Raw genomic sequence first — 16,469 nt, 5'->3', positions numbered from 1 at the left:
TGATTCCCTTGAATTTCTTTGCTGAACTTTGATGCCCTGGGTCTTAGCTTGTTTTTATTTACTTAGGACTTGGAGGTCCATTGCTTTTTATTTGAGGTATTTCTGATTAATATAAACACTTGTAGCCTCTGAACTTCCCTCTCAGAACTACCTTGGCTATGTCCCAATAGTCCTGGGGAGATGTGTTCTTTTCATTATTATTTAGGAACTTTTAAATTCCCTCTCTAATTTTCTCAATGACCCATTTTCCGACAATGTTCATTCTCCATATCTTGGTGAGGTTTCTGCAGTATTTTTTTTAAATCCTGGTTTTGTTGTACTAGCCATGACTTATTAAAATAAAGGAGAGCATTCTGATAAATTAAGGAAAATTCTGGATTAATTTTTAATTTAGAATTTCTTAATGCTTTCTATATTTTATGTGTATGAATGTAGACAGAGGCTACTTGTTCATTCCTAGACGCATAGATCTGAAATAATCACACCTGTGTATTTGCATACAGTGAGCACAGGCATATTGCATGGATGCACACACATGACTAAAAACTGTTTTTTAGATACTGATGTCAGGTTCTGCATAAACCAGTGGGTTCCTCTTCTGTGACACTCAGTTGATGCTCTGGTTAATGTCAGTTTCTTGAAGGGCATCTGGGACTCACATTGCACCACACTCAGGAATTGTTAATTGATGTCATGTGTACCATGGCCTGTTTCCTTCATCTCAGCCTATTTTATATTATGAGTAACTTTTGAGGAGGATAACTTTCTAAATTTTGACAACTAAACACAGGTCCACAGTTATAGTAGACACATTATTGATAATTCATGATTATTCAATTGTGTAACGATCTTTCATATCACATAATACTCTGATAATTTTGAGCAACACTAATTTTATTTGATTTCCTTTATTGAGTACTTGTTAACAATAAAAGAGTAAAGAGTCCTATTCCAAAGTCGAAACTCATTTTTTTTAACTTAAACCTTGAGTTTTCTGAATTACCCAGTTTGAAGTAACTCTCTTTATACCTGAAAAATGGTTTTATTGAAATGTTTGAGACAAAACACGTGTATTGCAAGAAGCATATGACAAACATCTCGAGAGTATAAATCAAGTGTAAAACTAACAAAATTTAGCAGGAAACCCACATTGCATGAGAAATATGTAATGCCACAGGTTGTATCGTGGTTGCTTGGTTTGCTTGTTGTGTACTGAACACCCCTTTTGACAGCCTAGCCTTCCATGGAGAGTCAACTGTATGCTTTGGGTTTTTCCATGAAGCACATTCAGCCTCTCTCTTCTCAAGGAGGTAAGAGGTCACAGAGCAGAGACACAGCTATAATGAATCTGGCCACTAGGTTGATCTTTGGTTGATTCCCAAGTCAATCAGAACTCTTCTCATTGAGATAATAAAAGCCCTGCATGGTCCTATGTGTCTTTCAGTTCCTACCCCACTGGAGACTAACTACTGTTTCCCTTATGTTTCTCATTCAGAAACAAAGGAATTAAATCTGTGTTCAGACTTGCTCGACGAATCTTTTCTGCTTGTTGGCATTTTGCACTCTGAAATCAGTGTGGCTCTTACAATTCCCCTTTAAAATCAGGTTGTTGGTTACATAAACTCTGCTGTCTACACTCCGGATTGTCACTGGGAACGGCCTTCCCTTGATCGTCTTCTAGATCCTGAGTAGAAGGGAATGACAGGGTTAGATAGGAGTGTGACAAAACCTCACTGGTAAGAACGGGCTGTCTGGTGCACAAATCTGTCCAAAGCGATCCTTGTAATAAGAGTTATTTAGATCTATACTATCTTTATTGTGAGAAAAACATTATGCCTTAATTAAAGGTGTATGAAAGTATAAAACTGATGATTTTAAGTCTCTAGAAGATGGAAGTGTGCCCGTAAGAAAGTCATGATAAATCTTTTATTTAAAAACATACAATTCAGAGGTGCAGTTGAGCCAGCCTTGAGGGCATGAGAGGAGAGCTTGTGCCCCCGCAAAGCCCCTGCATCAGTTGGAAGAGAGGGCCCGGCACCTCGCCTGGACAAAACAGTAGATCTGGTCCTGGTGGTTTGAGGGAGTGGTCCAGGTCTGAGGACCGGAGAGAGGAGAACTGGCCCTGCTCCTTTCTGCAGGCTGCACTGGGTGAGTTATCTGAGGCAGTGCGGAAGAGCTCACCTGGGCCGTCATGAGGAGTGAAAACTGGTGGACTGATCAGCCCATCTCCCATCTAGACCCAGAACCAGAGCTATGAGTTGGTCCATCCCAAAATCCACCTCATCTCTGAACTGTTGGAGCAAGCGAAGTGAACATACAGATCTAAAACAATAGTATCTCTACTGTGTTAGGACAGCAATGGGATACCCAAGAGGAGCTCCGGAGAGAGCCCATTATATTAGTAAAGAAGCCACCAGAGGCCTTGAACCAGACCAAAGACTCATAGGAATGAACACTTACAAGTAAAGATGGATGGACTAAAGGGTCCACTAAGTGACTCAAGGGGCCACACTACAGCTTCCTCACAAGATTCTTCTTTTGTTGTTTGGTTTGTTTTAGGGTTTTCTTTTAAATTTTGTTTTTTTTTTGGGGGGGGGTTGCATGGGCCGAGAAACAAGGGGACAGGGAGATAAGCAGAACCAGAATGCATGATATGAAATCCACAGGAAATCAATAAAAGTTGGAAATAAAATAAATGGATAAATATGGAAATAAAAAAAGGAAAACAAAAACATTATGCAATTACTTAGTGTCAATATTCTTTTTTTGTGTTTTTTATGTTTGTTTGTTTGTTTGAGACAGGGTTTCTCTGTGGCTTTGGAGCCTGTCCTGGAACTAGCTCTTGTAGACCAGGCTGGCCTCGAACTCACAGAGATCCGCCTGCCTCTGCCTCCCGAGTGCTGAGATTAAAGGCTTGTGCCACTACCACCGGGCTATTGTCAATGTTCTATATACTGGGTTGGCTTACAGTCAAAGTTTCATCTACTATGTGACTTACACCACAGCCAAATAAGTCAAACATGTTTCAGTATATTTGATACACTTACCTTGAACCCTTCTGCTGCTGCTTTGTATCTTCTTTTCAGGTGTGTCTAAAATTAAAGATCTGTAGTTAGAATCATTTTGTGATTTCAGGTAAAAATCAGGAGGCCATTGCCAAGGACAACGTATAAAGTATAAGTAGCCATTGCTTAAATGTGTGGGTTCTGGAGGATTAAATTTACTGGTCCTAAGAATCTGGCACTGACTGAGAGGTTATCTGCTCCCACGCATCATCTTGAATGCACACAAAAGCACAGTGCTGTGTTGTGTCTTTGGAGTCTCTTCATTTGTACAAATTTTGCATGGAATAAATGATTTTCATATTGCTGACTTTTTGGTAAGCTAAGCTAAGAAAGCTACCCATATTTCAGTTGTTGTATGTCTTATGTATTCCTACATTCTCATTATAGGCTGATAAGCAATTTAGAAGAATTTCAATGTTCATTCTCCCTAATTCTATGGCCCATTCTATGAAATCATTAAGATATTAAATAGCTACAAATAATAAAACTTTTCATTTTTTCTTTATGTATAGGGGTGCTTTACCTGCATGGATGTCTATGCACCACATGTATGCCTAGTGTCTGTAGAACAGAGCATGAAGAACCCACTGAACTAGAGTTCAGTTGTTCAGCCTACAACAGACCATTTTAGGCTATCTTGTGTGTGCTCAGTCTCAAACCCAGATCCTCTGGAAGAGCAGTCAGGGTTCTTAGACACTGAGCCCTCTCTCTAGCCCTCATTTTCATATGAAGTCATGTTCCTATGACTTCTGTTTTATAGTTGAAAAGTAATTCTCTAATCCTTTGAGTATAACTCCTGCTGTGACTATCTAGCAAGCCTAAGGTTACATTTTATCTTCATTTTGCAGGTATTTGGGATTAAAGACTGATTGGTTCCTGTGGGGACTTCATTTTTCTGATTACCTTCATCTTTTCTTTAAAATACTATTTGCTTTCTATACAGTATCAATATTCAGCAAGAAAGCCAATGTTCTTTATTGGGGATTTTTTTTCAATTTTATAAATTGATGCAAGCATCGTGTCAGATGTACAACAGCAAGCAAATGAGAAAACCTACAGTTTAGAGAATTTATGAGCTTTGCTCCAGTCTTAGTACATTCCCAGCCTGCCAGTTCTCCGTGTAACTATTTGCTGTATCGTGTTAGCACTCTAGTTAAACACAGAACCACAGAGAACCTTTTGAGATTGGATGACAGGAGAGAAATGTCCTTTAATAGCAAAGCCTATGTCATTACATGTCAAATAGACATTTTCTTTAGCTACAGGTTTATTTGATAATAAAATAATTGTTTATGAAGTCTCATCACAATGAGATGGATGCAACCTTAAACACTGAGTAAAGGTTTGGTTTGTAGTGAGATCATTAAGTCTTCTTCATTGCAAATTGATTTCAGGATGAAGAGGAATCCCTAGGCTCCCCTTTTCAAATGAACAACTGCTTTCAGGTTCCCTTACGTACATTTGGTGGTGTCTGACCACGAGATTTGCCAATTATCATTATTCTGCCATTGCAGCATCCAAATCAGCAAATTCAGTTAGGTTCAGAAACATCTCAGGAGGAAATTATAATAAAGTGAAAAGCCTGTGTTTACTCTCTAGGCCCTCAGATATCTCAAAATGAAAGAGCTTTAGGAAGCGACTCAGAGAGGTAAACAGATACCTGAAGTCAAAGGGCTGGTTGTGACTCAGTGGCAACTTGATGTTTAGAGAGGTAAAAAAGGAAGTCTAACTGTTCCAGTTAAGGGCCATATACTAGTAACTATATTGCAAGTTGTGAATCTCTACAAAGATTCATTTATTTGTTATTTTTGTGTATGTGCTTGTGTGTGAATTTATATGCATCACGTGTGTGCAATGACAGTGGAAACCAGAAGAGGGTGCCAGAGTTCCTAGAACTGGAGTTACAGGCAGTTGAAGGCTACTTTGTGGGTGCTGAGAACCAAATCTCAGTATTTTGAGAGAGCAGAACATGTTCTTTACATCTGAGTCATCTCCCCAAGTCCATGCCCTTCTTTTTAAGAAAAGAAAAATCCTTAGAAATACTTTGCTAAGCCTTCCAAAGTGGCACTCTTTGAAAACCATGCCTTATAGATCTGCGGGCAGTTCACATCCAGAGAAGTGAAAGAAATTCCAAGAGAAACAGAAATAGAAATAGCTCTCTTAATTAAAGAGAAAACAGCATTTTCTTGAAATGTCGTACATATATTCATGGAGGGAAAACCAAATATTTACTGTTTAAGTGCTATTTCAAAGGAAATTTTGGGAGTATTATTAATTAAAGGAAGGGAAACATACTTACCCACAGTGTAAGCCTATGGGAATGAAACAATATAAGTAGAGAAAGGTTCTAATTAATTCTCTAAAAAGCATTGCCATTCTACGAAGCTGCTGACTATGGCAAAGGTTAAAAAGAAAAACAAAGAATTCAATTTACATTTCACAATCCATGCCCTCTAGTTTCAAGGCCCTTTATGTTTTTATGGCAGAGAGTTACTTAGTGAGCTCTGCACTCTGTTGTCAAGGACTGTTTGGTTTTGTTATGACTTAGTAATATGCCATTGGCTCCCTGCCTTCTGGAAGAAAATCTTGTATTTTTCAGAAATACTGAATATATACTGAAGAGAAAATACATTGTTGGTGGAGTGAAGAATCACTGTCACAAATCCAGAAGTGTTATCTATATTCAAATAAGCAAAAATCACTTCCAGAAACACACAAGATCTTCAGAGGAGCTATATTTTTGTAGACATAGGAATAAAAGTTTTAAAAAAATTATAAGCAGAAAGCCATCTGAACTGGGTTTTAGATTAACATCAAATTTCAGGTGTCTTTCTTGATTTGTAATATATTGCAAAGAGCATATTTGTTGTACTCCAAACTCTTATACTCTGAATCATATTTAGTCTTACATTTTAGCTTTAGTACATTGAACTAAAATTGCCTTTTTTTAGGTGTCAATGAGCTAAATGACTTTAAAATCCTTTCTTATTTTTGTTTGTTTGGATAACCATCACTGAGAGAGCATTTGTATATTTTGAATCCTTTTTTTTTCTTTTGAAAGTCAGTCCAAAGACCAAGAACATCCCATATTTCAAAGATTAATTTTGTATGCTGAAGAATATATAATCCTGAGGACAGATTATCACTGAAACAGTAAGCAGAAATGCATATTCATTCATGAGAATGCAGTTTTGGAAATGCAAGTCGCAAAAAGCACTGTTTACGTTTAACTATGCACCTACAAACTTCCCAGACATGCCTGTCTTTGTCACGGGGACATTGAATACGTTTTTTTTTTTTTTTTGAAATACGAAACACATTTTCAAATTTAGGCTTCTCAGCCAGCAAAATCATTCTCCTTTTACATAGTCAAAATATCTGCCCAATTTTCTGTGTGAAGGCAAAACAGTATTCATTGCTCCCCAGTGGATACCATGAAACTTTTTAAAGACTGGTTAGCCAGCAATCACTTTGGGGAAGGACCACTTACTCACACCAGTCAACAGGCTGAAGACAGCTCACTGCGCTGTCTTTTTCTTCTAATCAAAGGAACGGCCTGCACACCCAGTCTTTAAAAAGCGGAAGCCCTCCTCCGCCGCCTGTTACGGGTTAGTTGTTGGTGTTTTACTAACCTCCCTGGAGCAGCCTTTTAATATCCTCGTCTTCAAATAAGTGACCATCGCCACCTTCAATGAACTTTGTGACCTTGGAGACCTCTGAGAGGACACACGTTCACAGCAGAAATTGGTTCACTCAATGAAAAGAAATTTGACACGATACATCCTGCTATCTGCTCAATAAAGAACTCCAGACCACCTCTCAGCTCCTTTTAAGGTTTTGGTGCTGGCTTTTGGTAGTGTTTTCGCCAGCTGTTAATCAGTGTACCAGCAAACGATCTGCACGGTTACCGTTATCGGCATTGTCCCCCGTTTTGGACAAACGCCTTATGCTGGTGTGGAATATGAGCATTGGAGCAAGGTGGTGTGGAGAGCGTGTTCAAGGCCTTCAAGCTGACGTTAGCCAATGGGACAAGTGCGGAGCGCCACACTCTTGCGTTCCCAGACCTACTGACCTTTCTGGAGGAATTTCTGCAGCGACTCGCCTGTTTCATCGCCTCCTGTAGAAATCCTGGTGTATTTTACCTCAGGACCTAAAGGAAAGAAACAAGAGTGCGCAAACTCCTTTTGTAAAGGCAGAAAAGAACCCGGGCCACGTGGTGTGGGCTGCAGCCACGCAGCAACCTAGGAAGCGCAGGCAGAGGTGCTATGCCAATGACGGAAATGGCTATGCCCCAGTGAAGTTTATTTTAAAATATGAGGCACAGACTGCCTCTGTAGAATGTTTAAGTATAAAATATATAAGGTGTTAAATTTAAAATTTTAGGTTAATTCATAGACACGAGTCTCATATAAAAGTTACTGAATTTGTCAATTCTTTTAGATAGACTCATACATCTTAGTATGTAGATGTATAGATTTTAACATTTATGGAACCTCAAAGAAAATTCCTCTTATTACTCAATAACTTAGTAAACTGTAAGCTAGAGGCAGAATATCATAAAGCATATACGTAAACACAGTGGAAAAATGCATGTTTATGGACATATCTACTAAAAAATTTTAGAGTTAAAAATAGGTAATGTATTTAGAATATTATATATTTTTTGCAAAAAGAAAATGAGAAACAGAGTTATTTTAATAGTCACTATGATAAAGATAAAGTTTATATAATGCACATATTTTAGGGTTTGTATAACTTGTGTTTATAACGAGTACAGCGCACCTATGGAATTAAAAATTACCTGTAATGATTCGCTCTTCCCGGGTCTGTTTTTCAGTTATTTCAACAGGAACCCCGTCTATGATTTTGGTGTACTTTTTAATGACTGGTTCTGAAGGCAGAGAAAGAAAACCACACATGACTTACCCTCTTACGGTGTTTATACCTAGGAGAGCTGGAGATTTTAATCAAAGACACGCTTCTTACAATGTTCGTGTTTGAGAGTCAATTGTAGCCATTGTTGGAACAGACTATGAATTTGTTCCAACCAGTATGAGTAACTCTTGGGATTCAGGTGAGTGGCAGGGGTAGTTGCCAAGGTGAGTCTGGCATCGGAAAAGAAACCTTACAATAAAACCTAGTGCTGGCTTGTTAGCACAGTCCCTGAAAAGTTTATTACATTTTTGTTTTGTTTTAGGGAGACAGAGAGAGAGAGAGAGAGAGAGAGAGAGAGAGGAGAGAGAAGAGAGAGAGAAGCTATGGTGTGCCTATGGAGGTCAGAAAACAGCTTGGTCCTTTTACCATGTGGAACCCAGGGATCGAACTCAGACGTCAGGTTTGGGGGAAGCTGTCTTCTCCTACCAACCCACAGCACCAGCCCATATTACCAGAGTCTCACAAAGAAACCACCAACTCTCTTCTGTCCTGAGAACAAAATGTCTTTTTGTATTTACATGTTTGTAATCATTATACTTCATGGTTACTGTTTGAATATTCATAAGAAGTGGTCCAGGGGCTTCATTGTTAAACTATGACTGAATCCACTTAAAAATAAGCTGCACTATGTCCCTGATTAGCTATCAAGAACTCAGACCTAGTAAAAATGCCTGGGTAAAATGAAAATCAAGAGAAAAATCAGCTGTTTGACAATTCTAAACCAACTCTCTTTTCAAATGTCACAGGATGCCACCTAGATAGAAGAAAAGGCTCAAGACATACCTCCATGGATGACCTCTGTCACCGTCTCTCCCTCTTGAATCAGTCTGAATTCAGGTTCCCCTTCAACGTGGATCTTTGTCATGGCAGGCCCTGAGACATTATTTTAGGGGACAGGTTAGTGCCTTAAAGCAGCCCCTTACATTGCCCCAATAATAGGTTTGTCTCCACATTTCTTGTCGCTCAGACTTCGGTGTTTCTGGTTTTATGAAGCTAGTTTTAAACATTTCCTGTTGTCTTTAGGTTAGACATATATTTAAGAGAACAAACACCTCAGCTGCATCTGTTAACGCTGCCACCCCACCCACCTGCCTCGGCATTGACAGTGTTGCACCAGCAAGCTGTGCACGCTGTCGTCTGTGTTAGTGCATGTAAGGAATGATTACACCAAGTATTTTATGTGGCTTTCTCTGGGAATCAGATGGCATTACAGATTGGAGTTGCTTGGGTGACAACTGGTTTAAATCACACTTTGCCATAGGATATCCTCTGCCAATCTTTACTAGAAAACTTAATTTAAATTTTTTTTTTATCACTGATGACCTTATATTTTTTATCTAAGAGCACATGACTGGACATTAAAAAAATCTAATATACTTACCCTGATGATGCTGTGTTTTAGACTTTCTAGGAAAACTGACTTGAGTACTTACCTTGACTAAGAGAAAGATGTACATACACAGCTACAGAGACTAAATTACACAGCCCTTCAAATGCACAGCGGGCTGGTTGCATTTGACTTACAAAATGATTTCCCAGAGAAAATCAACTGGAATGTTAGAAAGCTTACTGCTACATTAGTTGAACAGGGCTGTTTTATAGAGGAGGAAAAATTATTTCGTTCAGTACATTTAACTTGCACTTCTCACCAGCTGAATGGAGCTATAATCGATTATCTTTGAGAAAATTGATTTGTTTGCTGAGAAATCATCAAAGCACACCACTACCCAGAGCTAAGTAATAAGTAATAAATAATGAGAGAGAGAAAACTGTAAGTATTTCAAGCTGTGATATTTTGTATGTGAGCCCTTTAGAGATGGCTAACATGAAGGGTAATCCTCTAAAGTATATACAATGACTCACGACAAGAAAATGAGTTAGCACTATGCATAAAGATTTTTTTCTTTAGAAAGGTCGAATTGAAATTCTGGAAGCACCTTTGATTATTAACTATTACTACAAAGGAGGGAATTTTACTAAACTCTTCTTTTTTGTGTATTCAGATGATAGCTTGGGAGAACGTCCTGCACAGGGACCATTTGCTCAATTTTAGTGGACTTAGTCTTCATTCTGAATTTTGGTTTGGTGTCTTTTTGCCAAAGATATTCTAAAATTATGTCTTGGACTCTAATGCATTTAGTGAAAACTCATAAAGCATCAATGAATTCACGAAGTTCAAACCCAGAGAAGGGAGCGAGAGTAGTGAACAGGGAGATGTGGGTGGGTGTTGCCAAGAGAACAGGGAGATGTGGGTGTTGCCAAGAGGGCTGTTGGTTTCTTCACTTGTGCTACACAGTAGTAGGTATCGCTTTCCGGTTTTATATCAGAGTATTTACAGATGAGATGACCCCATCTGCATGCAGATAATAATGAGGAAGAACCTAAGTAGCCTGACTCAAGGATGCTCCCAACTGAGGAAACCATGACATGAAGCCAGCTGACAAAGCCCGAGAGGATTCATGAGTTGAATGAAGAAGCTGGGAAGGAGAAGAGTTCTTGAAAATGGGAACACAGCACACATGAATGGCTTTACTTTTGGAAGCCGTTTATCAGAGTGACATTTTAGTGACTCTTTTTTTTTTTAAATCTATGTCTTTGGCTAAAATCATATGATCATTTTTCATTGACATGATCAATATATATTGCAGCAAAACCTTTAACATTTAGTTTCGACTTAAAAATCTCAGTTTCTCCTCATCAACAGGTAGAAAAATTAAATGATTGTAACTGGGCTTTTGTTGTTGTTGCTGTTGTTTTTTTTTTAAGCAAAGCACAGATTTTTAAAGGCTAACTAAGCTGTAGTGCTAAGAATGAATAGATCCATAGCTAACCAGGCGGAGAATTAGCCTCTTGTTTTCAATGAGTTTAACTCAGGGTTACTTTAAAGGGAAGAGACATATGTAAATCTGTCACAAATTGAAAAATCAAACTCAAATTCAAGAATAATTAAAACAATGGTGTTCCCAAGATTCAATTAAACCCATAATCTGCCTGTCTTGGGAAAGACTGTTTTCATCTTTCTAATGGAAGAAAGATGATATTAGGTATATTCTTTATGCAAATTACTGCTGCAACATGCAAAAACAAGGACACTGGTACTTAGTTTTGATCTTAGAGATAATAAAAAGCCTTGAAATCAAGCTAATATCCAAGAGATCGACATCAGCTAGCATAGTATATAGAGAGAAAAGTGACATTTGAAATATGAGAGGTATATATTTAATACATATGTATATAAAATATGTCCAGAGTTAAAGTGTAGCTTCCTGGTTTTGACTCACTAAACTACGCTATTTCTTTTTCTGTCTTGGCAATCTAAGTTTTAATGTATATCATGCCTGTTTGGAATTTTTAAGGCTTTTGTTAATGTACATTTTCTATACTCTCATAGGTTGCTCACTGGGAAAAAATGCCTGCATATATTTGAAAATTTTTCTCTCAGTGACATAAAAGAGATTGTGTGTGTGTTGGTTGGAAAAAGAGCTACAAAAAGTATATTTCCTGAAGGAATCTATAGCAAAAATGTTTAAGGTTAATTTGTGAAGTGATTATCTGGGTACTAGTGTCGACACAACCTCAATTTAATGAAAATAAATACAAGCAAATGTACTGAAAATATTAGGGATGCACCATCTACTTTGCTTTAAAAACATATTGCACTCCACAATCTGCAATTACACAGCATGCTGTTTGTAAAGGAATATTTAGCATGTTAGTTCCAAAAAGACTGTAGGTATATTCAGAGAAATGAATTGATCTCATGACTCTTTCAGAGTGGAAGGAACCACGGAGGATGTTGGTTTTTACCTTCAATTTTGGTAATAGGCTGAAGACTGCCTTGAATGACTTTAATTTTTGGTTCCACGACTTTGGTTATAATTCTAGTTGCTGAAAATAAAAGTGGAGCATGAAGGAAGCTTACACAGAAACAACTCAAAGGAAGTTGTCCTTTTTGATCTTCCTATGGTGCTAAGTTATCAGCTATGGGATTAGGTTCAGGCAATCACCGGAAATATTCACAGCGCATTAATGTCTTCTCGTGTCCAGATGCTGAATCCTGCAGGCCAGTGGCTTGACTATGTTCCAGAGGGGGAAAGCGCTAACTCAATGACGCATCCTACTTAGAAATCTACCACTACGACCCGCAGCACTAACACACTGACTTTCCATTGTGCTTCTTGAAAACTGGCTGTGTAGCAACAGAAGACAAATAAACATGATTAATTTCATGCAACTCACGATAACTCAAATTGCATTGTCAGATTCTCAGTTAAAAGAAGGCTATGGGAAGAAAAAGACCCTTGGAGTACTCCCATGCGTTTGGCACAGAGAAGAAAATACGGAAGATCATTTACGATTCTAGAGGAGAATAAATTTCAGCCAGGGAGTCATGAGCTTTCTGCAACAAATAGGACATGGTCACTATTTAATTTTCAGCTTTGTTAGGATAGTTTGAAGGTGGTTTCCACGCAAAGGTTTTGTGGTGAAAGTTTAGCACCTCCTGGGTGAGGTTTCAGTGGTGCAGTTTGCCGCATGTGCCAGTTCATCAGAGCTAAAGGCCTCTGGATATTTCATCACAACTGTGACTAAGAGTCAGTAGCCCAGCGTGCCTTCCAACCAGTCTCAACCCTGGCTCTCACAGCTAAGCTGTGTGGACCTTCTGAACTGGGGTGTGTGCTCGGCCTTTAGGGGAACTACTTTCCAATCATAGGTTCTCTCTTGAAAACTCAAATTATAAAACTCTACAATGTATTAAATCCGTGTTTTTCTTGATCTCTCAGGTGGTTCTGCCACATAGGACTCTTCTCCTGGAGCACACAGATGTCTCTGTTGCTATTGTTCAAGTGGAAAAATTGATCACTTTTAAAGGTGATGCATGGTGTCAAGGAATCTGAATGTCAGAATCTGGACTTGGTTGGTAATTTTGCTTTTATGAAGGCGTAACTCATTTGAACAGGTCTAAAAATTTCCTGATTTTTTTGTCCTTCTCTACATAAAATATCTTGTCTTGACAACTTATAACAAAGTGAACTCTCCAATAAAAATGTAAAATGTGTGATATTTTGGGGGGAGAAGAAAAATGAGCACTAACAAAACTGAAGAAATAGTAGAGAGAAGGTAACAAATGAACCAGAAAGTGGAGTCTTTGCTTCAGTCAGCCTGCCCCTCTATGTGGAACAGCCCACAAAGGGCTGTAAACCCAGGGCTACTTAACAGTGCATGAGTGGGCTAGCAAGTTACTAGGTTTGCATAATTTTGAAAACATAATTCATGTAATACTATAATGCATTTTGGTTCATTATAAGCAAAATATTGTGTTGTCATGTGCAGCCCATAGTGGAACTGATATGGATAAATTGGGAAAGATAAACAAGATTTTTGTAAAGATTTATAGCATGGGAGAGTCTCATATCTGATGAATGAAGGCCATGAGGACCCTGCTATTTTTATAAGGAGTGATTTTCCATGGCTGGAATTTACAGCATGCTAAATCATCATGATACCAATGGAAAGGAATCCCTAAGACATCTCTGAGAGCCCGGCCCCGGGATTGCAGAGGTATTATCAGGTAGAGAAGCAGACATTTTGTTTTGCTCCAGATATTTTTCATGTCTATCATTAATATTGAGGGGAATGTGCATAAATAGATAACTGAATGTTCATGATAGAAAGGAGGATAAATTTCTAGTCAGAATAAAGGCGAGTAAAGCAATGCCTTAGCATACTTGGCTGTTTTGTGGTAGAGTCAAAACAAAATGGAAAGAACCTCAGTTTTAAAAGCTGCAGTGAAAGAAATGAGGAGGGCCATAATGAAGAAGTTATTGGACGATTGACAGTTACGATGAGAGAGAAACGTCTTTTGCCACTGTTTAGTAGTTGAGCTTTGATCTTGATAATCTGGTAGCGTAGTGGGTAACAAACAATCACTGGGGTTCCTTTGCCCAGTTTTGGATGTGGTTGTTTTTGAACCAGCATCTCCTAGGAATCAGGGCTTGTCTGCACATCTTCCCGCGCATGGCTTAGGCCCAGGACAGGATGAGTGACAATCTTTGCGATGCTATCCTGTTTCCGGATAGCTCTGGAGTGTCTTCTAGTAGTCTGTCCTTGTGTATGCTCTTTTTGTTTATTTTCCCTCGTTCTAGAGCACGTCTTTACTCTCTGGTAATGCATCTTTCTTGTTTTCAATTAGGAGAGAAGCAGTTATACGGAATTGGTGGGTGAGACCAAGCCTGTGAGGCCTTTTCCAGATCTCAAGCCCCGTTTGAAGGACAATGAGTTTTGCAGGATTTGGAATTCTAAATACCAGATTATCAGCAGTCTTTGTACATACAAAGAGATAATATATATATATTTTTTTGCTTGCACATCATCCCCATTTGTAGCCCACACTTTTCATATACTTACTGTAGACAGTCATGGGGATTTCTTTGAAGGTGCTGCCACGAACAAACTAAAAACAAACATTTATGTTTAGTAACATACAATGTATTGTACCCCAGGGACACTATAATTCTAGCTAAAATAAAAACAGCTAAGGTCACTCAGTAGAAATGAAGCCAGGTCAGGTTCTATAATAACTATCAGGTTTGTTACTAAATATTTTAAGATTATAAAATAGTTCACAGCTAAGTATATGGGCTATGCTATATTTTCCATGTTTTCTACATTATACTAAAGGTATACCAATACTGTGCTATACTAATTTCTTAGTTTTTTACATTAGCCATACAACATCTCCTCAACATACTAGAAATAAAATCCAACAGCGTTCTGTACCTTGATTTGGATGTATTTTATCAGTTTGTTCAGTATTTCCAAGAGCTGATCATTGCCAACTGGGATGTCTACGGAGATAAATATTCAATGGATATGGTAAGGAAGTGAATGGGTGATCAAAACTCAGTTCATGTCGAATGGTATCCTATCCATCAGTACATTCAGTCAGTACAGACCTGCCGGGTAGAGGAGCTTGTCTACAACATGAATGACACCGTTTGTTGTCATGATGTCAGATTCTTTGGACTTCAACTCATTCACCAGGAGCGTCTCATTCACCTTTCAAAAGAAGGGGTGATGTTAAGGAGAAACTATATGGAAACCACTTAATAATGATAAAGTACTTTGTAAATCCCGTGTAGTAACTTACTCCTTTCAGGTAGATTTTGCTTCCCTGTGTGGTCTTCAGGATGTTAGTGACTCCAGGCTCAAAGCCCTTTCCGATATAAACTCCTGGGGTCAGGTGATAAAGAATGATGTTTTGAAGAGCATTTTTATCTCCTGCAGGAAAAGACAGGTGGTGATTTAGTAAGACGCTGCTTTTCTGACATTTTTGATACAAGACTAAGAGATAAAACACCCCATTGTTTCTGTTTTCCCAGTTCTCTGTTTTCTCACAATGTCAAAATTTTTCGAGTCGATGCCAATGTTTTATCAAGATATTAGTCATTTCAATCAACTCAAGCTATGCCAATTAGTCTTGAAACTACGACAGTTCCCTTTTATACCATACAATTGTGAGTCTTTCGATAAATTATGGTATGGCAACGAGCAGTTTATGAATAAACATTAACAAATGGCTGTCCGCACGTCCCAATCATGGTAAAGGAAATCAAAGTTTGTTAAGGAAACCAGGGGGTGGGTTGGGGGGATTTCTTTTATTTTCTTAAATGTGGGCAGAAAACCTGGAGGAAGAGCCAAGATTCTTAATATGAGGGGTGAATATCTGGCACCCGCCACTACTCACTAATCAGAATCTCCTTCTCTTCGTTTGTCATCCCCTTAAAGGCATCGTTGGTTGGTGCAAACAAGGTCCAGTCTCCGGGTTGTGTCAGGAGATCTTTCAAATCCGCAGCTTCCAGGAGGCTGAGGAAGATGCTGAGAGCAGAGAATGTGCATTTAATTTGCTATGCGTCAGATGTAGGTTCACTCAACTGCACGGTACAGAGAAGGGTGGAATCCACGTGGTCTGGAAACTGAGAAACCACCTCACACATTTTCGTGGGGTTAAACGCAATGTCCCTGTAAAGTAAAATGTCTAACAGGAAAATGACTAAAATAATTTATAAATTTCTCCACCTCTGTTTTTCTTGTAAAATCACATTATTTATCAAAGTCACATTTTATGTGACATAAAATTTTGTTTCATTTGATACTTTATTGATACTACTTTATTTATATCACCATTTTTAAACAAACAATTAAAAGAAAAATCTCAAGGAGTAAATCAGACTTTAAGGGTTTTTTTCTGCCCACAAAATCATACTTTGAATCCCCAGGAACAGACCAAATAACTCTGAAAGCACGTATTCATCTAAAAACATTTGTATGTATTTTTTCATTTTAATTTTTTAGATTTCTTTTAGAATTTCATCCCTGGATGTATTTACATCATTGTCCCCTCTTCATCGCCCCCTCCTGTGTTGCCATCTCCCCTGACTCTTCAAACCCAGGACCTCGTGTTCCTTAATT

The 16,469-nt window shown here is 38.4% G+C and overlaps 1 protein-coding gene across 4 annotated transcripts in view; it reads right to left on the bottom strand.

Moving 5' to 3' along the window:
- Positions 1-876: 876 nt before the first annotated feature.
- The window catches only part of Postn (periostin), a 31,482-nt gene continuing 15,889 nt past the window's right edge, over positions 877-16,469 (bottom strand). Inside the window, exons 12-23 of one of the 4 annotated variants that reach the window (XM_005343974.1) lie at positions 15,745-15,875; positions 15,148-15,278; positions 14,954-15,056; positions 14,778-14,845; positions 14,406-14,451; positions 11,808-11,888; positions 8,784-8,873; positions 7,867-7,956; positions 7,138-7,215; positions 6,698-6,781; positions 3,048-3,092; positions 877-1,684 (exon numbers count right to left, since the gene is read on the bottom strand). In XM_005343974.1, the coding sequence (XP_005344031.1) occupies positions 1,647-1,684; positions 3,048-3,092; positions 6,698-6,781; positions 7,138-7,215; positions 7,867-7,956; positions 8,784-8,873; positions 11,808-11,888; positions 14,406-14,451; positions 14,778-14,845; positions 14,954-15,056; positions 15,148-15,278; positions 15,745-15,875 (985 nt within the window). In that variant the 3' untranslated portion in view covers positions 877-1,646. The remainder of the gene's footprint in view (positions 1,685-3,047; positions 3,093-6,697; positions 6,782-7,137; positions 7,216-7,866; positions 7,957-8,783; positions 8,874-11,807; positions 11,889-14,405; positions 14,452-14,777; positions 14,846-14,953; positions 15,057-15,147; positions 15,279-15,744; positions 15,876-16,469) is intronic. The other 3 variants (XM_005343976.3, XM_005343975.3, XM_005343977.3) reach the window with 3 other exon arrangements.

This window comes from Microtus ochrogaster, chromosome 1 (genome assembly GCF_000317375.1).
Source record: "Microtus ochrogaster isolate Prairie Vole_2 chromosome 1, MicOch1.0, whole genome shotgun sequence".
Classification (NCBI taxonomy): Eukaryota; Metazoa; Chordata; class Mammalia; order Rodentia; family Cricetidae; genus Microtus; species Microtus ochrogaster.
The sequence above is the reverse complement of the archived record's forward strand: the minus strand, read 5'-3'. Positions and strand labels throughout refer to the sequence as shown.